We start from the raw sequence: 27,653 nt of genomic DNA, 5'->3' as shown, positions 1-27,653 counted from the left end.
ATTATACACATACATAAAATAGTGGTAAATTAAAATACTTTGTTTGTTAACAAATTAAAAAAAATACAAGAACACTATTAACAATTCTTTAAACCCCGCTTGAGACTAAATTGAATTATCAAATTTATATTTATACATAATATGCTATTGTTATAATAATTATAATTTATTTACATACGGCATGTTAAATATATAAGATATAAAATTGTGATGAATATCAGAAAAATATATGGGAATGTTATTCAAATTTTAATCGGTTTTGCGTGTTTAATGCTAAAAATGAATGATTGTATTTTATTATTCTGCGTACATTATATTTTTTCATATTTTATATACATTATGAATGCTATAATTGTTTTATGAATACAGCATATTCATTTGAATCGTATAAAACTGAAATTTAATATTTTATTTTCAAAACTTAATCTGCAGTCTATTTATTACAATTGCAATGTAGGTTTTTGTATTTACCTATAATTTAATTACAAATAATAACGATGCAATAATACAATATCATTATTACAATATTATAATGGTTGTAATAGGTAGTTATTATGGAATATTACTGTAAAAATCAATTTATTTGAAGCTTAAAACGAATTTAACAAGTATATATGACTTTTATATTATATATTTCATAAAATGTAATAAATAAAGCATTTTTCATATTGTTACGCTATTATTTTTTTTTTTGCTGTTAGGTAACTAATTATCAAAACTAACATTTTACATTTCAAAATAAATTAATAGTAATTTTTAACAATTAATTAAATTTAAAAAAATATGGACAATGTGTTCACATTTTTTGGTACAAAAATGTAAAATAATATGTCAAATATTTGGACGTACGTCAACTTCAAAATTATTAAAACCTTTAATCGGGGAAAAGCATTGACATAATATCAGCTATTAAGATTTCACTGACGTAATCTACGTCAGTGAAATGTAGAATTTGTGGAATCAGTAGTAGCAGGTAGTATATTTTATTATTCCTACCTTATTTATCAATCGAAGGGTAAAACATAAGTGGAACTAAATTGGATCTATATTTCTGATTTTCTGACGCAACCGTTGTTTTCGTTTATATTATGTCGTCTGAGTAGGTAACCCTTATACTACAAAAATAAAGTATACATAGTTGACGGCCCAATGTTTTCATTTTTATTTATACAAACATTATTATGCGTATAAATCAATATCTTTACAAATCATTATAACAAAGTACTTCTTGAAGCAAAGAGTTCAGTAATTTGTTTAAAAAAATATATATATATTATATTTACACGTGACTCAGCGGCACAGAAATAATTTAAATATATTTATTCATTTTTTCACGAAACTGTTTTTTAAGTACGTATGCATGTATAATTTAACAATTAACATTATATATGCAAGTAATTTCGTGATGTGTTAATGCGTATAACAATATTATAGCCGCAACATAATAGTAATACATTTTATATTTTACATTTAATACTATCGACCTAATGACTTATAATATGAACAATTTTAATATTAAAGTCACTCATTTGGTAAAATCAAGTACTAAATCCTAATATTGGTACTTGATTCGATTAAAATGATTGATACGTTACACATTACTTAATCCTTTATGGATATTAAACAAATGACCTATTTTTTTTTCTGCGAATAATAAGAAATAAAATTGAAATAATTTAAATTACATTAAAATTGTTTTTCGATTAAATATTGTATTTTTTATAGAAGCCACTTGGATTTTTTATTAGAATGTCTATTATTTATTCGCGTCAATCGATTACGCCGATATTTATTATTTCATACTAATATTAACTAATTGATTTTGAAATCCAAAACGTATAGTTATATCGTTATATGATACTATTAATATATTTTTATTTCGTAAAAATTGGAATAAAATATTGAAGAATTGCAACGCCTGGTAGTTAAAAATTTAAAACTGTAATAAAACATGTTCCACTATTCTAAACGCCAAAAAAAAGAAATGTTTCTTTTCATTTATAAGATATAGATGGTCGTAAAATGTTTGATTTTCAATAAAACCTACTAATCATTAATATACTGCTTTTCGATAACATACCCTAAAATTGTATTCATCATATATCTCTACGATTCGTATCAAGTGTACCACCACCGAAAGCGTATTAACACAACACTATAAATATTACAATATTTCGATTCGAAAATAATATTCGTCGGGAATTTGAATGTACCTGTTTAGTTATGATATAAAATGTATATATATAATATATATACATAAAATATAAAAACAAATTTTTATACTATCGCTTGAGGCCGATCGGAACTATCGTTTGTGGTAAACGAGCACAGTGACGATAATAATAATAATAACAACAACCTCCATACGTAATTCGTGTGTAATAGGTATGCAACACGATCGTGAAGAAACCGATCATCCACTGGGCCGGTCGGGGCTACTATTTTCACATATTATTGTTATACACCAATTATAGTGGTTGTTGTAATGATGCGGGTTGTGCAATAAAATTGGCGTTTATTATCTCAAACAGTGGAAAGGGTGTAACGGCGAGAGAGTGAGGTATATTGTGGTTTTTCCAGTAAAACGGTCCACTGTGGCACGCGATAGACTGTTTACACGGACAGCCGGACCTTGGCGGTATTATTTTTTTTTTCAATGTTAGTCATAAGTTCATGAAATTGTACATCAATCTAATGATAAAGTGCACAAGTAATCTATCTCAAAATACTACGATTAATAAATATATGACATTTAATTTTACTAACTTTGAAAATAATTGAAGTTTTCGGCTTATTTAGCATATTTAAGAATTTTTATCAACAATTTTTTTTTCAGGAATATAAGAAAAGCACAATATATTCATAAATTACTGGTTTATACTTTCATTCCCTTCTCCCTCGAAATATTCTTCTCGAACTTAAAAGAAAGTAGTGCCGCGATCTTTTGATTTAATTTTTTTTAATTAACCTAATAGCAGTGTCTAATAGATGGCTTCGTATTCATATAAATGCTATTAATGTTTTTTCTACCCTCTTATCGCAATATATAAGATTTATTATACACAAATCTGTATGGGCTATACATTATATTCTTATAAAAACATAAAAAAAAAGTATTTTTTAGAAATTCTTATGTACCTATCTATATTTTCATCGCCTTTTTTTACAAAATTACTTTTTTTTTTAATTTAAAAATAAAAAGTGAAAAAGCACGAAATTATAATTAGTAGTAACTAATATTTCAAAAGAATATTCTTATAATATTAACCCTCTTTTTTTAAAACCTATATTATTATGATATTGCAATTAGGCATTGTTTACACTTGCCTTATATAAATTTGTAAAAATAAACAGGATTTAACCATGAATATTGTTCATAGTTTTTAATCAATTTTTTTTTCTATTGCACAATAATCTTCAGCCAAAATTCTTAGTGCACGAACTTTAGAGCCTTGATTTTGCCCTGATACCGAGTTAGAAATATTAATTTTAGTGATGTTGATGTTTGTATTTGTTATTTTCAGAGCTTCAAGCCGATTAAAACAGGTTTTTTCATTATATGGGTTTAAAAGGAAATCTAAATAAATTAAAACGAATTAAAAAATTCATTATTTTATAGTAGAAAAACAAAAGGTTTAACCATTTTTAGTTACATTTTTTTTATGCATATTAAAAAATAATAAATATATTATTTTTTTTTTTTTTTTTTTTAATAAAAACAAAAACAATTTACCGACGTTTTATTTATATTGACACCAGTTTTAAAAAAGCGTAAAACACCTGAACGAATTAAATCGACTTTTAAAACGGAAAAAAAATAACGAAACACATTTACCGAAAAAGAAAAAGAGAAATAATTTCGGCTTGGAGCTCTGGTTTGTTTTGCGTTGCTGGCGTTCGTCTATTGCTGTGGCTGTCGCTGTGATTTCTGCTTTTTGTTGTTTGCTTATCGTTAAAAACAGCGTTTAACGGTACGACCTTTTATTAATCATCGTCGCGGGTACACCTCCAGCGCACAACACTGCAATAACAACTACGATAATACCGGGCCCTCGGTTGGGGGTGGTTTGGGGGGGTGGGGGTGAGACGGAGGGCGTAAAACGTTTGCGAAACACAACAATAATATTATAATATAATATAATATACGAGTCGTACCTATCATTAAACACTGCAGTATTTCACGGTTGGCTAACGATCGCGGTGACGCGTTGATGATTTCAGGTGATCGGCCGCGGGCGGAGAGCAGCGAGAAGCAGGTCGGACCGACCACCATGTCGTCGGAGACGGCGCCCAACTGCGGTTACGGTAGCAGCGAGGAGACGGCCGCGCTGCTGGTCAAGAGTCCGCCGCCGGTCGTCCGGTCTTCGTCCGTGGCGGCCGCGGCCCCGTCTTCGTCGGCCGCCGCCACCGGGGCCGGCACTACCGCGTCGTCCACCGGCAAACCGGTGCTCACCCGGCAGGACTGCACCACTTCGCTGATCCCGCACCACTACCGGGACCTGCGGAACGCCACGCCGACGCTGGGCAGCAGCGACGACAGCGGGCCGCCCGTGGACGGCGGCGCGGCCGCGAGGTCGGTGCCGGACATCGAGCTGCACTGCCGGTACCTGGCGGTGTCCCGGTGCCAGTGCCTGCGGCGCAAGAGCCACTGCATCTCGCGGTCCGTGTCCCGCGAGAGCGTCCGCGGCGGCTGCGGCTCGGCGGGCGTCGGCGGTGTCGGCGCCGCCGGTTGCTCGGCCACCGGTTACGGGTACGGTTACGGCGCCGGCGGTTGCGGCTCGATCGGCGGCGTGGGCGGCGGCGGCGTCGGATCCGCGTACGGACTGTCACCGCCGCCGCCCGTCCTGCTCACCACGTCGCCCAGCTCGCGGATCATCAGACAGAGCTCGCAGCCCGAGGCCACCGGCAGCGCGTCCATGTGCTCGGGCCACTGTTGCCACAACATCCACCACCAGCCCAGCTCGTCGCTGCGGCAGCTCCGCGACCCGGCCGACAACATAGCGATGATCGCGGCCGACTCGCTGCGGATAAACGGCGCGATCAGACAATTTCGACAGGTTGGACACTAACTACAGTAATATACCGTAAAAATAAAAAAATCAACACGTTAGGCATCAGGAGTTATATTCTTATGTCGTTATAATTTTTGTCTCTCGTTTTTAATCATTTTTTTGTTTATTGTTTTTCTTACCCGGCAAGTCGTCACGCACATTATATATTATTGTTATTTTATTGATATTGAATGAGCGCATATTATAATGTCGTCACAACCCCTTACCCGATTTTTGTCCGTATGTATACCGCACCCGTTATAAACACGCGTACCCGCGGTATAACATCGCGTATACCACATCCCTCCATAATATCTGCAGTGGCGTGGTGAACATACTATATATTTTAAAACAATATATATAAATATGTATATATATGAGATCTTAGCGGGCGCACTCGGGCGGACCTCGTGGATTTCGGTATATTAAACGTTTTGCCTTGTCCGCGTAGTATAAGTATCAATCACTACGTCACTGGCCGTCACTCACCAATGCCCGTCGAAACGCTTTTTTTTTTTTTTACATCTATTTTTCTCTTTTTTTTTTTTTTTCTGTATACTTGGTCGAATTTGTTGATGAAAGCTGCGATGACGACGCTTGACCCATTACCCTCGCCTTACACTTTTTATCCAATATACAGTAGAATACGTATTCTGATTACGACAGCCAAGTGAACGTTTTTTAATCGCTTCGAGTCCATAGCTCTAGGTTATTAAACACTGTTCATTTTAATATAGCCCGAGTACTATAAGCATGACCCTAGTGGCCTAGTAGTATACCATATTAAATTTATTATGATCATCAATAATTTACAATCAATTGGTTTTTGTTGCATTTACAACCATTATTGATTCCGAATTGATTAGTTTACGAACATTTGCTACCTATAGTCACCTTTTCTCCCCCGTCTGACTACAGCCATACGCTTCATCAAATGCCATTTAATAATTCATAGCTACTGTGATAGAATATCAAATGAAACTATTATAAAAATAATATAAATTTCGTAATTTATATATTTATTATTTTTAAAAATAGAATTTATATGATTTCATACAAATGTTTTCTTAATTATCAAAAATAAAAAAAAATTCCAAAATCTAAGTTTAAATTAATCAACGTTCTACAACTCAATTTCTGTGTACGTAGCTATCTGAGTAGGTAATTAAATGATAAGTAATACAAATATGACTAAAAAAATCAAAATATATTTGTTTTTGAATAAAGCATAATTAAAATGTTCATACTTAAATATAATGTGTGAAAACTATGACTTCAGAGTTATTAGACATGATTTTCAAAAACAGAATTTTCAAGTAGCCAACAAGAAGTAGAACAGAACAAAAATACAATTATGTATATATATATATATATATTTTTTTTTTAATAGCAGAAAAAAAATCATAGAAAAGCCTAAAAAACAGTATTTCTTTCTTCCGCATGAGCGACAATAATAATAAAAATGAAATGTATAATACAATTTAAGTGTTTCTGTATTAAAGTACTACAGTTTTAAATGTATGCCAAGTTTCTAAAGAAAAAATCTCTCAACTTTAAAATAATGTGTTCAATGTGAGATACACCAGGTTTTTTTAAGTATCTAAGTAATGATAAATAAATAAAAAGGACAGAGTACTTTCATAGTGGGACTTCATTAAGTAATTAAATAAATAGTTTCATCAAAAAACAAAATATTTCATAATAATTATTAAGTTAATACGACATATTTATATTTTCTTTATTTTTATCTACAAATTAATTTTAATTTTTTTATTATCATACAACATAATTTCTCTCTTAGCGTAGGAAATTTTATAATTACTCAATTTTAATAATTTTCATTTAAATATTAAAATAAAATACATAGCCTAACTAAGATGGCTAAATGGTTATATTTAATATTATGCATATAATATGAACTATTTTAAAATAGTCACGAGAAACCTTGTATGATAATCCACTTAAAATAAATAAATTGAATATATTAATAATTGATAGTATTTTACTATTAATTATTATCAATTGTTTTTTTTTTTTAAATCGATAAACAAATTTTTACGATACAAATTTAATAATAAAATTCCAGGGATTTACTATCTCCTTTAAGCATACTTGTGATTGAAATATAGGGTAAAAATAGATCAATTGATTTAATAACACATTACATAATAATTTATAAAAAATTATTACTATATGACATTACTATATTTTAAGAGAGTGTCATTTTGTTATATTTGTATATAACAAAAATATTTTATTCTAGTTGACTGATTGGTGATAAAATATATTTATATTTGTAAATAATGAGACAAGTTTGTTATCTGTTTTGGTTTAATAAGCATTATAAATTGTATACAAGAAAAAAAACAAATATTACACAGGTATTTTAATTTAAAAAAAAATGTATTAATTCATTTTTAATCAAACTACGAAAGAACTTCATCGGGTCACCCGAGGCTGTGGCTCACTCGGGATTTTTGACACTATGTACAAGAAATTTGAACTACCTACCTCGGGGTGTGTTTTAAAAACATATCTTAACCATAGTTGGTTTGTCTGAAGGTTGAACAAAATTTCGGCACATTTAAAACAATGAATATTAAACAGAAATCTTATCTTACCCTTTCAAAATATGTTTCATTTACTTATCATGTCCTGACCAAACCTAAATTACAAACCATAATCTTGTAGGAAGACATTCGAGGCTTCTCATACAACAATGAAATTTATATGAAAATGTATGTTTGAGAACCAAATAGGAATATTTCAGTGCAGTTTGTGCTGTGGGAAATTGATTAAAAATTGAAATTTATGAAAATGTTCGTGAAAGTTATTAACTTAAAAGATAAATAACTTTTAAACTTATGTAAAATAATAGTTAAACCGCGCTATGATTTACTATAATATTATGTATATCCATATTTTTCATGTATATTTTTTTGAATTCGTTAAAAAAAAAAGAATACTTTATTAAATATAATAATCTTTTATAAGTTATATTAAATTAAAAAAAAAACAGTTACAAGCGATGATACGTAATATTTATAAAAACTGAAATTTCGTACACTATAATATAGTAAATTAAGCAATTATGTGATTTTTGTTCAATATTAACTACCAAATAGTTATGACTTGGACACAATTTTTATTACATATAATATTATTATAGTTTTTATAATAATATATATAGTACCGTATTTTTATGTACTTTGACCATAATTAAACTGGTATTAAGTATATTGCCACTTTGGTTGTACAGTTGTTATTTTATGCCAAACAAATTATTGGTAATAAAATAAGTAAATATTTTAGGATAAATTAAAATCAATAGTTTAATAATAAAAATGTACATACGTTAATTCTCATACATGTTGATTTTTTAAAGTTTTTTATGTAATAAGTTTTGTGTATTTATTATTCTTAGAAATTAATTAAATTTAAATTAAGGAACCAATAAAAGAACGCATTTTCCATTGGTATTGTATTAAACGTGTTTATAGTTTAACATTTCCGCATTAGATGACACATAATTTTTTAATTGACATGGGGATTAAGGGATTGACAGCATTTTAAAGTCACTTACATTGAACTTTTGACCCATTTAATAAGGTTCAGGACTAGCATTTCAGTTTAAAACTATACCAATAGCGATCCTTTGCTATGTTTGATTTAGTAGTATATCTATGATTATATTAATATTTCGAGGTTTGGTTTTTTGTTCAAAGACATGTATTATCTAAATTAATTTTGGCAAACGAAAGTTGTTAGCTATAAATAACATTTTCATTACGATTATTATTTATTACAAAGTACGTATCTATCTGTACTATAACTTTACTATAGTATTGATACATTGTATACACTTAGGTCTTAGATAGACGGAATGTAAATTTCCTCATAGAAAGCTAAACTTCGTGAATTTGAATAGCAGTTATTCGTAATTAACATTTGTAAACATTGCATTAAGATAACTCAGGAGACTGCTTAATACATACCTTTAGGTGTACCATGTAACATTTTATCCACATATATAAAATTGATTAGTCTATAAATATGATTTTGAAGTAAAGTGTAAATAATAAACTGAATTTATAATACACTTACATTATACATTAATAAATTGAAATAAAAATTTGGTAAATTTACTTTAATTATAAAGATTAAAAAATATATATATGTTATTTGTGTGTATACGAAAATATCTATTCTAAAATTAATTTTTTTCATATAAACTAAATAAAAATCATAAAACTGTATCATTTACATACGCACTCAATTGATAATTTTTTCTGAAATTATTGTTCACATTTCAAAATTTAATTTAAAATAAACCGTCATTTTTTTTTAAATGTTAATACTATAATAGAATTTATACTGATATTTATTTTTATTATTAAAAAAATACCATGTTATGAAGTTTTTTTGTATTATATGATTGGCATGATGCATATACTAAAAGAAAACGTTTCTACTAGGATTACCTACTGCTAATAAAATACGGAGTACATAAATAGGGAAATCTATTTTCTGAAAATGTATGTAGTAGAAACCTATCTACATTCTACATATTATAGTACTTACTCTTTTTTTCCCCAAGGATAAATACTATGTTTCTTTCTTAGTATTGTACCATTTTATTGGTTAGGCTACAAAATAACAATGTTTGTAAACTACATTAAAAAAAACCCGTTGTAAGACATCTGTAGTTGATATTACTTATTTTGATTTTTATAAAAAACAATATATGAATTAAAATATTAACGAACAATACAAAAACTTGAAATATATATATATATATATTGTAGAAGTAAGTTTAGTAAGTTTAATTTCAAGACACTATTACTTAAAGGAACAGTATTGAAATTTATTTATTTAAAAAAAAATATATAATAATAACATAATTCAATTTAAAATACGATATGATTATCTTATTGGAGCAGAGCACAACTGAAATGGCCTGAGTTAGTAATGTAAAGATCATACATTCTGTTGGTAAAAACAAAAAGAATAATATATTATTTAAACTATTAATTAATTATTAATAATTTTATTATAGCAATTATAAGTTATCACCAATATCAAAGTCATATTATAACATCACAACATACTTGAAGTGATATTTCTTAATTAAAAAATCTTGTATATTTCGACACAATTTTTTTAAATTTTAAACGTAACATTTTAATGATAAATAATATTGCTCTCATAACGATTCTTGACATAAATATTAAATTATAATGCAATCGGTATCAATTCATCGTTATACATGTTTAATGAGTTGTCATCAGATACAAATATAAATTTCCGAATTGGGGATTTACTATGAATGTGCCATAGAATACTATAATGATTCTACAGTGAAGTCGGGTACAACAGAATTGCATTTAACAATCGCTGGTATGCAGTTCGTAGTTAGTCGGCAGTCGCTTAGTTTATATCATTATTATTATATGGGTAATTACATTATACATCAAATAATAATAGACTATATCAAAATGTAATTAATAAGTTAAGAATATTATATTGCAATGTTTTCATGGAATAGTGAAAACTCGTATGAACACGTATGTTTTTCTTTAATATTTTAACCTACAATTAAAGTAAATTAGTTAAATAATAATTTAACATAAATATATTTATTAATTTGTTTATTTATTTTAGATTTTGAGGAAAGTAATATAATATATATATTTTTTACACTTGTTTAGGTATTAACACATTACCAAAGGTTATATGTACTATTTATATTTTACATGTACATTTATTGGTCGAGACTTTTTGAAAAGATTATTTTTTAAATGTCTTAAAAGCTTGTATATTTGTATGTGTAATAAAAACTACATAATTACGTAATTGTTAACAATGTGTATTAATTTTATTTAAAATTAATGGAAAATTATTAACCAAGAAAATTTAGTGTTAGAAACATTTGTTGATCTCGTATAATGTGTTTTTTTCGAACAATTCATAGCGCTTTAAATGTTTACTAAACATACATTTTTTGATAGATATCATAAGTTCGAAAGAGATATTAGGTGGAAAATATTTTCCCTTAGTACTGTAACAACGACATAATATTATAATTGAATAATTTAAATCATATACATGTTAGTACATATTAGCATACACACTGAAGATGTCCAGGTAAATTTAAAAATTATTAAATTTTTCTAATTATTTAAAAAATAAATAAAATATTTTTTACAATAAAAAGTGTCATTAGACATACAAGACAAAAAAATAAAACACAGTTGGAATATATTCATCGCTTAACACAATATCCTTTGTTTTTTTTGGTTTTTTGTTATTTCTTTATTCTAAAAACTTTTTTTAACGAATTGATAAGACAATATGCCACGTCATAACCCAAAAATAATAAATTGTTTTTTACAGTGATTTAATTAAAACCATTGCGAATTCCATAGTTGAGTTTTCGTTTGAGACGTAGTTGTAGTCTCATAGGTACATTAGATAGTTAGCGAAAAGTTAATTAATGGATAGCTTAGATATTTTTATGATTAAAAATTTTTGAGGCACTTAAGATTTATATACTGTAGTTACATTTGATAATCGTAATGTTAAATTTAAGATTTTTCTTTATCAAATTATAAGTCTTGAGAATTTACCGATGATAGGATCTAAAATTTTCTTAAGTCTGCTTAGTGGTAAGCGTATTAGGTATAGACATTATAATGTTTATGTGATAAGCCGAAGTTATTTATTTATCATGGTCTAAATTAAGATAGCAAGCTATCCTAAATACCTATATTCCTGTTTTTAAAGTGTAACCATTTGGTGATTTCTAAAATTCAAATATTTCAAGTCCTATAAGAATATCCTGTTCATATTATATTATTTTTATTGTATAACATTTATTAATTGTATATAATTGCCTAAAAAGTAAATTACTGTAAATTATAAATATATTTAATGTACTATAATACTTCTATGTCACAAATCACAAAACCATTTTAGAATTATTATTTAAATCTTTTAAATTTTTTAATTCGTTGTTTTTATTTATCAATTGAAAAACTAAGTTTTGTTGAAGTTACATTTAAAACATAACCATTCTAAGTAATTATAAAAAAATAGTATAACAGTTAAATAAATTATAATAATAAACAAACTTTACCATGCGTGAAGATGATCGACGCAAGACAAGTACCACTTACTTGATACCTTATAAATTGTTTTTTAACGTATAAGTTGTACGGCGTAATGAATAGGCAATACAGGTACATTAATTATTAATGCACTATAAAAAACACATTAAAAAACAATAATAATGATTTACCTGTACGATAAAATATAATATTATTATGATCAATAATATGAAAGTATTTAAGTGTAATTTTGAATACTTTAATATAATATAGTAGGTATAGTAAATCCGAGTAAATAAATATGTTATTTTATATTTTTACCTCGATTAAGTTTGTTAACTATTTTTGCCAATTAAATCAATTAATTTTACATAGCATTAATTTAACTTAAATTAATAATAATTTTTCTATTTATACATTTAAAAAAAATGTAAGTAAATCATAATAAAACTATTTGCCAATTTATATTTAGGTTATAGACAAACAAATTATAATTAACTATAATTTGATGAATTTAAAAATTAATAATAATATTAAATACTTATATTTATTTTTATATCATTTATGGCACATAAGTCGCTATCTACACGACAAATATTACTGTGCAGGAAACTTTCATAGAAACATCGCAGTTCACCACTAGATGTCACTACAAATTTATTTACTTTTGTGATCAATAAAGGTCACACTTCCACATGGGTAGTGTATTTTATTTTTCATTGATTGAAAGAATATTGTTTTAATTTCACCAAACCAAATTGTAAATAAAGACAAATTGTATGAGCATATTATATTAAAATATTATTATAAATAATAATAAAATACGATAATACGTCAGGAATTGCTTCAGATGCACCAAAAATAAGGTATATAGGATACAATTTCTCTTAAAACCTTTTAAATTTCAATTTATAACTAAAGTATATCATAATAAAGAATATTGAAAATTAAGCAAATATAAATTGCTGTATTATACATAAAACTACCCTTATTTACATAATATTTAAAGTCATTCTCTAAAAAAAAACATTTATTTTCATATTTTCATCGACTGTCGTAACTGAATTTTAAAATACATAAACCATACCTGGAATACATATAGGACATGGGTATGAGAAAATATATTAACAATAAATAATTTATTTAATTAATTTTGATATTATAGATACTTTTTAAATTAAATTTTATATTTTATTAAACGTACAAACAAATTATTATTATTTTAATTATAACTATAAAATAAGTTTTTTTTAAATAATAAAAAAATAAATCATAATAAATACTGTTAAATAAGTATTGTTGTTCAACTTATTTACAGTGTTGCGTATAGACCTTTGAAGTTTTTGTGTACAACAAGAATATTCCCTTCAATAATATACGTTTTCATATTTTTATATTTTTTTTTTCTGTTACAGTAAATAAAATATACTCTAAAACTTAAACATTATATTTATATAAATATATAATAAACACTTTCCTTGCGACTATGAAAAATTCTCAGTTAAATAAATATAACAAAATATGAAATACAATAATTATTTGTATATAGAGAATACGAATAAACTATTTAAATATGTATGATCTTTAAAATAATTAATTAAAATATAATATTTAGAATTTAGATTTTATCAGGTAGTTACAATTGTTCATATGGTCAATGTTTATATATTTAAATAAGTTTTGATTATAACAAAATAGATTTCTACTATATCATATTATAATATATTATGACTACATAAATAATGATATTAAATATTATCAAAAACCATGTAAATAATAAACACTCATATTTACGTATTTCTTCAAATTTACAGACCACGATAACATAAAAGTATGATTATTTTTGTTTTTATTGAAATTTTCAATTAAAAAAATAACGTATTTTATCATTAACTAACTATATATATAGCCCTACACGTTTAAACGTACCTACATACTTTTCTTTCCATAATTTACACGAATAAAACTCAATTCCTGGTTAAAGTTCACAACTTAATAATTATACATCCCTCGGACCACTTTATCGGGTAAGTAGCGAATGAAACATTTGTCTATGTACGTGGGTGCAATATTATCAGTAGATAATGATCATTTAGGGTATCATTGGCCATTATTAAACAGATATTTAAGTATTTTGCATAATGTTGTCATTTTATAATAATGCTTACGAAATTTGAGAATATTTATAATAGCATTAATTATTAGGTAGGCACATTATTTATCTGTTTTATAAAATGACTAAAAATTATAATTATATACATTTAATGATTAGCTTATCTATATAATTTATTATACACTCATATTTCTGTTTAAATATTATTCATACACAATTAAATTATATAAAATTAAATAAGTATAACTCATGTTTCACAAATTTTCTTTGAAACCGATTTCCTTCACTGGTTGTGAATTTATCTTCTAAGGCTGTCCCGTGCAATCCTTTTAGACATTTAGAGCGTTAATGGTGTAGCGATTTACTGCAAGGCTAACATTGTAATTTATAATAAAAGTGCCTTCATAACATATAACTTTCCAGGTTTAAAGTGCCACCATTAGACGGTTTATTTATTCAAGATAATCCATGTTAAATAATTGTTCTGTAGATATTATATCACATATGTACATTGACGTAAGTATACTGCAGCAGTATGCTTAGCGATTATGGGTTTCGTAGGTGTTATTAGTATAAGGATACCATAATTGTTTACATTAAAATAGACGGCAATAAATTGTAAAATAAAAAAACTATAATAAATTTATATTATTATGAAACAAATTATGACTATTAATTTCAATAAGTAATGTGTATAAAAAAAAATATGAATACAACAGTAAAAACTGTAATTGTCCAATTTATAAACACAAAAATCAGTTTTTTTTCTAAAAAAATAATTATTAACATTTAAAAATTACTTGTAAAAAATTAATATTTATTTACATAGCAATTAATTCATTTTTACCAACAACATTATTTTATTTACTCACCACTAAAGTATGTAGTAATTACGCCTATTTAGAAGTATTGCTCCTAATCCACAACATATTTTATTGATTGTTTAATATATTGTCATTATTTTCCAAAAGATCGCCCGTTTTTAAATTATTTATTTTTACAATTGTTCTTTTTTTTTTTTTTTTTACACACCATCAGAAAATGTTTTATTTTATTAAATATATACACAAGAAAAACTTAATGGACCATTAAAATAATACTCAAGACTCGACATAAACTTAATTAAAACATATAAAAGATTTTGTTGAACTCGTTGAAGTATCAATCTAAAGTTTAAATATATTGCAGTACTTATGGATGGTATTAAAATAAAATTTGGTTAAATCCTTTTTTAAGAAATTATTCTCAGTAATAAATATGCTAGAATATATTTTACCCTGAACATTTTTCTCATCTCGTAGAACTTATTTACAACGATTTGCAGCTTAGTAATTAGCGTTACCTGAACGTGTTTACATTTTTATAGTTTCCCTGCAGTTGTATGTATAAGAATGAAATTAAAAATAATAGGATTCTACACAAAATAAAATAAATTGGATTGACTATATAAATAAAACATATACTTATAATATATAACAAATATTAATAATATTGATTTGTAGTTATAGTACCTAAAATAGTATTAACAACAACAACTGTAGTTATGGTTATGATTATAATATCATAGTTATTTCTAACGTTTATTTCTTGATACCTAGTTTAACTACATGTAATTAATTTATCAAATAGGTATTTGTTAGTCAGTTTCCGGGGTTAGACCTAGACTTTTTATAATTAGGTTACTTTTTAAACATTATGCGTCATTACTTAACTCACATTACCTTTTTACAATATATACGCATAAATGATATATACCTATATTTTATTGATTATTTTATTTTTATTTCTTTCATCCTTTGTATTTTTTTAAACCAACTATCACATCAATTTGTCTTAAGTTTCTTATACTTTCTTTTAGACAGCAACCCTTGTGTATATATTTGAATTTAATAGTCAGATTTCAGAAGCATAATACCACTGTAATAGATGTGTTAAATTTGAATTTGATTATACATAGCTGTTTATAATAAAATACGATTTTGAAATTTGAACGTAGACAATCTAAATTATTGGTAAACAATGTTATTAAACGTTATTTCAATAATGTAATTTAAATTTTAATAAATATTCAAATATGTTTTTTTTTCAATTATTTTATGGAGTACTGAAAAATGTCGACTTTATATCCGCCAAATAACAACCTAGATTGAATCTTCTACCAAAAACCTTCTTCAAAGTTGATAATTGTATCATTTTTTTTATTGACAAGGAAAGTGTTTCAAGATGGCGTAAAAATTAAATAAATAAATCACATCGTTGCAAAATCAATAAAAAATGTATAGTTCTGCTCAGATTCTAAAATGCAATACATTAAACTGCTTTAATAATTTTGATTTTAAACGTTATTATGTACGATGCCTTTGAGACTCTGGCCATTACTTATTTCACTTACCAACCTCCTATGAGTGTGGGATAAAAACATCTGAGCAGTCTGAAATTCACCTCTGTGACCAAAATATGTCCATTGTTCACCTCTTTTGCATCTTGAAATTTAATTTATGTACGTAATTTAAAAAATTTAAAAATTATTGTACTCTGTTAGATATGTTTCCTAGAAAACTTCTATGCCAATGTTATCTGATATATAAATGTCAAAAACTGTAATTCTATATACCTAAGTTTAGATGATATAATGTCAGGAAAACTTTTTTTTAAAAAAAAAAGATAAAACAAACAAAACTTATTTTTAATAATGTAGAATTTTAAGTCTTTAGTTATTTATAATTAGTATTTATTTATTAGTTGCCATGGTTATTGTATTAGGTATAGGGAAGATAAAATGCACAAAAGTTTATAACAGAAGGATTAATAAACTTCTGTTTACTAAAGAAAGTAATATTCAAATAAACAAATATAATTTAAGGTCAAGGTTTTATTTCAGCTATTTTTTTTTTATCAATTTATAATAATCATTCAATATAATAGATAATGGTCATAATTTATAAAGAATATATTTTAATTAACGCAAATAAATCATATCGATTTTGTAATAGTATAATGAATATAAATATACAGTTTTATTATGTTGAAACGTTGAGAATATTATTACAAAATATATATCTCATGATTTGATGTAAATAATTCCTAGAAATAAACAAAAACTCTTCTGTATGAAAAATTGAGTTATATAATTTTGGTGGTCTCTGTTCTAAAGTAACAGATACGTATAGCATATAAAAAATCTAATAAAAATACGGTATATTTCATAACTCAAAATCAGTTATCAAAATACTATTTATTTATTAGTTAATATTTGATTAAAATTCTATGTTTGATGCAAAATGGGTTACGCGAAATCGTTAAAAAAAAAAATAATCGTTACAATATTATAATAACGATAATCGATAAAATTGAAGTTGTTGTTTGGTTGCTATGGCAACTATAATGGTCAGAAAATTTTTTTAAATCCAACTCAAAAACATATAATACATAAATGTATATATTTTATTATATATAATAATACACAACTTTTTTTTCTGATATTCTTCTAAATAAAATGTATAAAATATGATGTCGTGTATTTAACTAGAATGTATTATTAAAAAAAAAAAAAAAATATTTGCAGTTGTCAATTGATTTGATTTATAATAAATTACATATTATAATTATTATAAATTAAGAAATATAATTAAGTACCTATATAATTTTAATTTAAAAATGACAGTAAAAACCACTAGTTTAAAGGGGCTCAGTACACGATTTTTATATATAATATAATATGCTAAAAATATAAAACAAGGAATAATATAACATCGCCTAATATCATAAAATGCATTATAAATCAAATATAATTATAGAGATAATTTAATTTTGGTAGCTATCTAACAAGAATGGAGTATAAACACGAATTAATTATTAGTTAAACTTTGGTTTACAGATGCAATAATATAAAGTAATAAACATAGACAATTACTAAGCTCAAAGCACTTAAGGTATAAGTACCTTTAACTTTTATTAATGACTAAAACAATGCATGTATCAGAAAAAAGCTATACCTTATTGTCAAAAATATTGAAAATTATTTATATAAAATCAACAGTGGTAATATGGTTTATTATGGCAATGAAGATTTCAATAAACGGCAAGAAAGTAATAGCTTAAAATATTTAATTTTTAATAATTGGTACATTTTTATGAATTCATTGACAATTTTTTTTAAATTGGGAATTTAAATACTTATAAAAAAAAATGTGACCATTTGATATTTGTTACGAAGGTATGAATAACTAACAAGTAATCTTGTTTTATATTTTCAATTTGTTATTAAAAAACATAATTTATACATAAATTTAATAATATATAAAACAAATTCAATAATTTTGTATTAAGTCTATAAATAGTACAAAAAAAACCCAACGATTTTGAAGATTTTCTCAAGTATATTAAATGCTAATATGCATGTTTTGTAAGAAATTAAATTGTATTGAATTTAAATTTATTTTACATAAATAACTAAATCAAATTTATCAAAAACTGGTTTTGTGTAAAAATTATCATTTTTTTCCATAATTATTTTGAAAAGTTCAAAATATTTTTTTACTTTTAACTCCCATGTATCAACTGAATCCAAATTTTATATCATACACCACCTTAAATATTTTTTTTGATGTTAAAGAATTTAAATATATTCATAAATTAGCAAAATTGCTTGTAAATATTTCAATTTTAGCTTCATTTAACTATAACTAATATAAAAAGTAAATTATGCCATAACTAATTACAGAAAAATTTCACAAATGAAAGTATCGCTGGTAAGCGAATTTTTATAAAAAAAAAATAAGACTATAATATGTAATAATTAACAATGAACTAAATTTGACAAAATTTGATAAAATTTGAAAAAATTAAAATATTTAGATCATATTATATAATATTTAAAACAATAAAATAGCATATAAATTAAGGTATTTAGTATTTGCCTATTTTCTTCTTCGATAAGCATTTCGCTCACTGTTAATGTGCAATAAATCGTCATTGCTATATTGTATCTATTTCTATCATAATTATTATTGAGTGATAATAAATATCAATAATAATGTACTGTAATGTAATTATATAGCCATATAGGTGGTCATATTATACTTACATACAATTTCAATTAACTATTCCATTAAAGGATCAATTTCGTCGTGATATGTTTATTTAAACAAGACTTAAGTAATTTATTCAATGCAGTGTTTTCTTTTAACGTAGACGGATACTGATACATATTCATGAATTTAAATACATCTTCGTAAATTTAAGATTTGTTTTTCATTATGAACGTAATAATGATTATAAAAGAAACATTTTTCGTATTTCTTTTAATAATGATAAACATTTTACTAAACGCATTCGGATGTATTTGTGCGTATTATGTTAAAGTATAACTATTATCTGCCAATAATTTACAATAAAAAAAAAAAAATTTTTTTCTACAAAAAATTAAATTAACTTAGCACTATATATAACAAAAAAAAAAAAAGTAATAATAATAATTCAACTTAAATAATGGCATCGTTTGTTTAAAGTTTATTAAAAATACAAATGGCATTTTTCTTTCAAGTTTTTGAAAAATATATTTAAGTCAAAAGCTCTCATAGGACAGATTATTCAATGTCTTCGATACATCTATATTTTTTACTATTGAGACGAGTTATTTTTTTTTGTGTTATTTCCGACTACCCTACCACTACCCGTTCATTCTTTGACCCGATTACTTGTTCATCACTGAATTATAGTGGTTAACTATTCATGTCAGCGAAGTTGATTAATTGAAGTCGGACAAAACGTTTGTTTATTGATGACGAAGCCCCGGAGAGAGTTAGTTTCTCTCTTTGGGCAAAATGCAATATACGTATATATATATATATATATATATGTATATACATGAGAACGAAGAAAAAAATAACCATTTGTTTGGAAACTTTAGCGAGCTTCACCACCGCCGCCGTCAATGCACAAAAGCCCACAATGGGTCCGTGATTGACGACCCAGTTTTCTGAGGTGGTCCGTCACAGGTTTTGACCGTTTCATTTATCAAACCGTCGGATGTAGTAGTCTGGTTGTGCGCATCCAATCCTACCGGAAGCCGACATATTGGCAGGTTTTCAAAAAAAAAAACGACATTTTACTTTGCGCAGAATTATTGGGAAACTTATTAAAACAAAGCTCCCTTAAAACGAGACAATATAATTTTTCAGTATATTATTTACTATCAATATATAATATTTATATATTATTGTTTTATGAAATGTAATATGTATCTGAAGCAAAACAAAAATCAGCCATTTCAATCAGTTTTTGATAATATTCCTATGTTCTATGATTAAAAATTATATTTTCGTGTTGAGTTGTAAATACAACTTATTTAATTTTAATTTTAATAATACAATATTTTAACATATTATTGTACCTATATAAATCATCATATCGAGGATGACTTATAAACTGATCCTGAGTTGTTTTTAAGAATAAATTGTACATACTTATTTTTAGTTTTTTAATAACCTGTTATTTTCAGAAAATCAGTCATGCTGATATTATATTTTTAAAATATTTTCTGAATTTATCACCAAAAAAATTAGCGTTGGTTAATCATCAACAAAATAAAAAAAGTACCTTGCCAAATAGAGTACATTATACAAAAATAATATTTATAAATTAATTAAAGTTTGGAACCAAAAATGGTATCATAACAAAACCTAGTTAAGGGATATAAATATAATCATAAATAATGTTAATTTTAAAATAAGAACTATATAGGTTGGTCCACTGTGGTTTCTCAATTTATCTTAAAAGTTGATATAAGAAAATTGAAAAATAAGTTGGGCATCATCCCTACATATTATGTTGCTTTATTTTTATTACCAGAACATTTTTGAATAATCAAAAATCGAGAAACATAATATCTTAATTTTAAAATATAGGTAATACCCTGAAAATATAATATGCTCGTTTATATTTGTTTAATATATTATGATAATTTATGCATCTAATGTTATACAAATATCATTAAAATACGAATTTGTTTATGCATAAAATATACGTTATACACAATATAATGCGAGTACTACAGTACAAAAAAAAAAAAAAACCTCAAACAGATATACAGATATTACCAACCATATTAAGTAGTAAAAGTAACTTAACCTAAACAAATACAATATGGTTGATATTATTAGTGTTTAATTAAATGTTGAACTAATATTGACGTTTATTAATTAAAAATTAAATTAAAAAATACCTCTTACAATCTCTCTTACTAAAATAATTGTTGAATAGAAATGTCTTTATGCTTTCTAAAAAAAAAAAAAAATTAAACAAATTTGGTTAAAATCAACAGTTTAAAAATATTTTAAATGTTAATTCATGTTAAATTTTTATGCGCGCAATATGGGTATTCGTTATTTTAAAAAGTATTGTAAAATAAACGTTTTAATAAATTATTGAAAGTACTCGAAATCCATATTAGATTCACACATATATTAATTTAATAATAGTATTTCACTAAAAATATTAACGAAGATAGTTGTTATATTTTATTTTATTTCAATATTTCTTCGATAAGAATTTACGTATTATAAATATAGGTATTCACGTAATTTTATAAAAGTTTAAGAATTAAAAACGTCAAACCACATCATACCTAAAATTGACACTTTTAGAAACTGAATTTCTATTTGAATCAGTTGTTTTGTTTCTCAAAGATAAAGCATTGTTTACTTTTTGTTTAAATTACAGTGCGTTATGAAAGTTAGTGTGTACATTATGTTAAAATTAAACTACTCAAAGGTTATTCACATAGATTATAAATTAAAACCCAAACTGGTTAACAAATACACAGTAAGATGTATAATTTATTTTATTTTTTTAATAAAATGATTTTTAATTAACTCATATATAAATTTCACAATACAAATAGATCACATATATATGACCAAATCTAAACAATTGTATACAATTTGTTTTATTTTTTAATGAATTAGGTATATGTTAAACGTATGGTATACATTTGTTAAAAACTTATATCATCGTACTATGCATACAGATGAGTATATATATCTATAATTAACATATATATTATAAGTTATAAGTCATGATTAGTTATTAGAGGAAAATATTAATTTTCACTTGAAACCATTAAAATGAATAAATCGATTCAGTAACTCAAAATGACAATGGAAATATGTTTCTTGTTTTATAAAAAAAATATATAATACATTCCGCCAGTGTATAGATAGATACTATGGTATTGTTTTTTCAAAGACAAACTTCTTTATCGTTTTATTTTGTTTGGTGAGATAAATAGTTTAGATTCGACTGTCTGTGTCTTTTATTAATGTTGCAATATTATATTTAAACGCATCGTCAATAAAAAAAAATATTTATGCATTAATAAAATAATAACTGAACTTTTTAATAATAATTTAAGTCAGTGTTTAAATGTTTTTTTTTTATTATTATTATTTTTTTTGTACTTTTACTTGTATTTAAATGTATTGGCTATAGCCAATGAATCGGACTAAAAATCAAATGTTAATATCTCAGCTAAAATATAAAAATACAAACAATTTATAAAAAATATTATACATTATGAAAGTATTTAATAATATAATACTTTATAAAAGAATAACTGTTTTGAACATTATATTTTTAAAGGTAGTTTAATAATAGTAGGAATAAAAATTTCTAAAGTTAAAATTTATTTTTTAATTAAAATTGATAATAAAATTGTTTTTATTTCATTAAAAATATTAATTTAATAATGAAATTATATGGTATAATTACTTGATTTTTTTTATACCTTAATTATATGAACTTAGAACATAATCACTATTATAAACTAAAAGTGTATAATGATTAGTCATTAATATAATAGAATTCGATAATAAAAAATTATTTTTGAATTGTAGGATCAAAGTATATAATTAGTTTTATAATAATAATGTTATGAGTATTGCAGAAATGTCTAGAAACGACTTAAAAATTTAACATTCAGAAAGTAAGTTATAGACTAGTTCTTTTAGAATCATATTTTATTAAAATTTAATATACAAACAAATGTATAAAATAATGAATAAAATTAATCTTTTCATAATACTTTTCAAAATTATTAAAATATGATAGTACATTTATTTTAAAAATAATACTTGATATAATTTTAAAAGTTCATATAATCAATGGCACTCAGAATATAATTTAAGTTATAATTATTAAGATTGTTAATTTGTTCTTTTTTTATAACCATGGTAACAATAATTAATTACTCCAATAATGTCTAATTTTCGTATTTTTTTTTTTTTTTTTTAATAAAGAATTAAATATTTTTCATTATTAATAATATTATATTATATTTTTAAATACCAAGATGAGTAATTAAAAGTAATTAATTTTATTATTCTATCGTTCAGCAACATTTAATGTTCAAATAATTCCATTCGTCTTTTATGAAACAAACCCCTTTCCATACAAACACGAGAAGATTTCTATTGGTTGTATTGTTTCTATATCTCAATTTAATATTTTCCATTAATCGGATATAATATGTGCCACTAAAATATTTTATAAGTCTATAATTTAGTCCATGCTATTCAAAATTTGTTATCAACATAATTTTAATCCTCGCGTATACAAATAGGTAATAGTACAGAGATATGAATATACCTACTCGTATAATTAAAAAATTTAGTTTCTAAAAAATGGGATTTTTCAGAGAATTAATTATTAAAAATTTATAAATTATTATTTTTTTTTTTATATCCAATATCGAACCACGATAATGTTATAACGACATCGCCAGATTCATCACATTTTTATTTAGGCATCTCGTAGATATTAAATGTAAGGTATGTCTTGAAAATGATATAATAATATTTGCTGAGAAAGACTTAAGCAGATCAGCATAGCGTATAGCACAATCGGCAGAACTGCAGAAGATTAATTGAATTACCTACATGATAGCATTTCAACAGTCACCGATACGGTGTATCGGTTTGTATATGATATGAAATATTTCGTCCAGAAAAGATGGTTGATTATGTTTAATAGAGATACCTCCCTGATGTCGAATGACACGATATTCCCAAGGGCTTTAAAAATAATTACAGTTCCCGCCGGTCACGTTGGTAAAGTTACTCCATAACGGTATGTTTTAATTAAAACCTTAACCCAAGTACCTACTTTATACGATAGAACATAGTGTACGTAGTTGATGTCTAAATACAATGAACAACGCTGTTTTAGAGTGAATTTCAATTTCCAAACACTTCCTATACGAATAAGAGAACAATGTAGCATAATTGGGAATTTAAAATTAGCACAATAGTATATAGGTAGGTGAATTATTATTACGTAATATTTCAGATCTGTCGTTCCTACGGCAAAGTTATTGTATCGGTAACAGCCTTCTGTTTGTTTTGAGAATTTTTAAATTTAAATAATATGTGTAGGTATACCATTATAGTATGATATGCATATTATGTCAATAACAAACACAATTACTAATATTATTTCATAAATACATGGTATTACTTATCATTATATGTACTTATGTGTATAATTGTAATTATTCTTATAGTTAAAGTTATCATTACATCAATATATCTCACCATTGGAAACGTTTTACAAAAATGTAGTTGATATTGTATTATCATATTATGTACATGTGATTTTTAAAATAAATGTCATTATGGTCGCTGAACTGAATAGTTATTTTGATAAACAATCACAATAAATTATCAGTTACTTGTTTCAGAAAGTTTTTGTTATAATATTTATAAGTCTATAACATAGAAAAATAATAAATAATAATCTTTGATTTGTTTAATATGTTAATATTTTGGTCCTACCTACCACATTATAACCTCACTAAATACAAAACCAATTTGAAATAAAATTTAATATTTTGAGGAAGAATACATTGGAGAATATTGGTTTAAATGAAGTATTCGATGATTTATAACAAAGTGTACGTGATTATTTCGTTTATAAATTCGTGTTATTTTTATATTCTAAATATTGTGTATAAGCAATAGCGTATGCATAGTCGCATATTTAACTACCTAAAAAATCACTAAAATATAATGTTATACTGGTACATATTAATTGTTAAATTACATTTTCGCAGCACTCTTAAACAACTTTTCATCTTGGCAATAATTACTATAAATTATTTTTATTTTTTCTTGTGACCATCTATTTTTGTTAATTGATTATTATACAATCACAACTTTAGATAAGTACAAAAATAAAATTGTTTACAAAATTATTACAAATACAGTATTTAATTTAATATTAACCGTCATTCCGACGTATTTCCCATCCACTAATAAAATTTGATATTATGTAATAGTTACGTAAATTATAAGCGGTCCATGAAACAAAATATATTATTTAAATTAAATAATTGACAGACTACTTATACCACTAAAAATGTTGCTATCGAAGCAATTTTTTTTACTTTAATAATATAATAAATTGAATTAATGTTTACAAAAATATTGAAATTAGAAACATCATCAAGTATATAAAATATAATAAAAAACATAAAAAGTTTTAAGTACTCATCAATAATATCTTTAACTTCCAACAAAATAATCAAAATCAAAAATCCAATTTTTATGCCTATAAATAAGTGCATAATATATATATATATATATATATATATATATATATATATATATATATATATTTTAGATACTTTTTGATTTCAGTATGAACCATATATTATATTATATTATAATCTCATACGACGATTTTTGTAATAAATTTTCAAGCAATCAAAGAAATTACGAGTATACGTGTTTAACCACAAAATAATTTGTAAATTATACCAGAGTAACAAATAGTTCCAATTCGTTATCAGAAACCATCCTTAAAATTGAAAATCTAAACATTATTACTAATCAATTAAACAATGATATAGACACATAAAACAATAACAATAACGTATCATTGTAAAATCAATACATCCATCGCGTCGCTCAGAATTAAAATAAAGATAGACACAAATTATAAAATATATACAGTTGTCACTTCACTCAAATTAATCGTGAGTCAAAGATAATATTTTATTGTTTAATAATTATTGCAGCGAAAATAATTCACAATAAAAAAAAATATGCATACTATTCATTATTTATCATATATAAACCTGGTTACATTATCATATTTGTTATGCTAATAAAATGTATTTGCATAATATAATCAATACATGTATGACGTTACGTATATTAAATTAGAAACCAGAGTAGTAATGAAAATGATTCTTTGTAGAGAATAATACCAATTCAATTTCCATAGGTATCTGTTTATATTTAAACTTTAAAATTAAAAATAAATTGGATAATATATTTCAAACTGTCTAAATCTAAAGTTAAGGGTTCCCTACCGATTCATTAGAAGTTTCAAAACTTCGAAGTTACTGTAGTAGCTTTTAGGATTAATATTATTCAAATATTCTAATTTCAATAACATGAAATACATATTCAAACAGTAGGTACATATTTTATGTAATTTTACCATATTTGCTGCTCGTTTGTATATTAACTCTGTATAATATAATCATCATGACATGTTAACTTTTTTTTATATATATATATATAATAGCATGTTAAAAGTACATAATTTAATAATATATATAATATAATGCATGCATTCATATTTCACTAACTACATATAACGCCTTTTTTTTTATGAAAATGCTCTATTAAACTATTTATTTAAATGCGAGTATTCAACCAATCGCCTAGCATATCTTATTGTATTATTTTAATTCATGTGCGAGAAAAATGATATATTATTACCATAATGATACTGCAAAATATATTGTTATAAATCAGAAATCAATTTAAACTAAAACAATATATTATCATAAAAATATAATTTGTAATGAAAATGATATATTATTGATTAGTTTGATTTATACAAAACATTATTCTATATGGGATCCAGGCGGGAATCCTGCTCTCAGCTCAGACGTTGGCGGCTCAGGGGACTCAGGCGCGTCGGGCACGACTCAGACGTGCATTGACAGAAGCTGCGAATTCAGACACAGTTCCAATCATCAAAACGGTACAGAATAAAAATACACACACACACAATACTATAATACTCAACACACATGTTTATGGTTTATCTGGAAATTATGTTCACCGATGCCATTATTATTGAACACACATACAAATAGCACAAGTTTTTGCTCACCTCCGGCTTCTCGGACATTTAGCAATTAATTTTAAATGCACGAGCTTTGAATGCAACACTTTATACACTCCCCCACTCCGTAGTACAAACTTTTTACCAATGACATGCTGTGAGTGAAACAGATAAACGACGCTTCAACGAACATGAGTCATTGCCTGCCATTTTTATTGGTCCCTGGTTATATTCCCTCTTACTTTT

General features: G+C 25.3%; 1 protein-coding gene across 5 annotated transcripts in view; it reads left to right on the top strand.

The window, feature by feature from the left end:
* LOC132929105 (small conductance calcium-activated potassium channel protein) overlaps nt 1-27,653 on the top strand; it is a 244,790-nt gene that overhangs the window by 89,422 nt on the left and 127,715 nt on the right. For all 5 annotated transcript variants that reach the window (XM_060994211.1, XM_060994207.1, XM_060994208.1 and 2 more), the window contains exons 3-4: nt 4,222-5,057; nt 27,204-27,323. In XM_060994211.1, the coding sequence (XP_060850194.1) occupies nt 4,272-5,057; nt 27,204-27,323 (906 nt within the window). In that variant the 5' untranslated portion in view covers nt 4,222-4,271. The remainder of the gene's footprint in view (nt 1-4,221; nt 5,058-27,203; nt 27,324-27,653) is intronic.

Source organism: Rhopalosiphum padi, chromosome 4, assembly GCF_020882245.1.
Source record: "Rhopalosiphum padi isolate XX-2018 chromosome 4, ASM2088224v1, whole genome shotgun sequence".
In the NCBI taxonomy this organism is placed as follows: Eukaryota; Metazoa; Arthropoda; class Insecta; order Hemiptera; family Aphididae; genus Rhopalosiphum; species Rhopalosiphum padi.
Note: the sequence above shows the minus strand (reverse complement) of the source record. Positions and strands in the feature narration are given on the sequence as shown.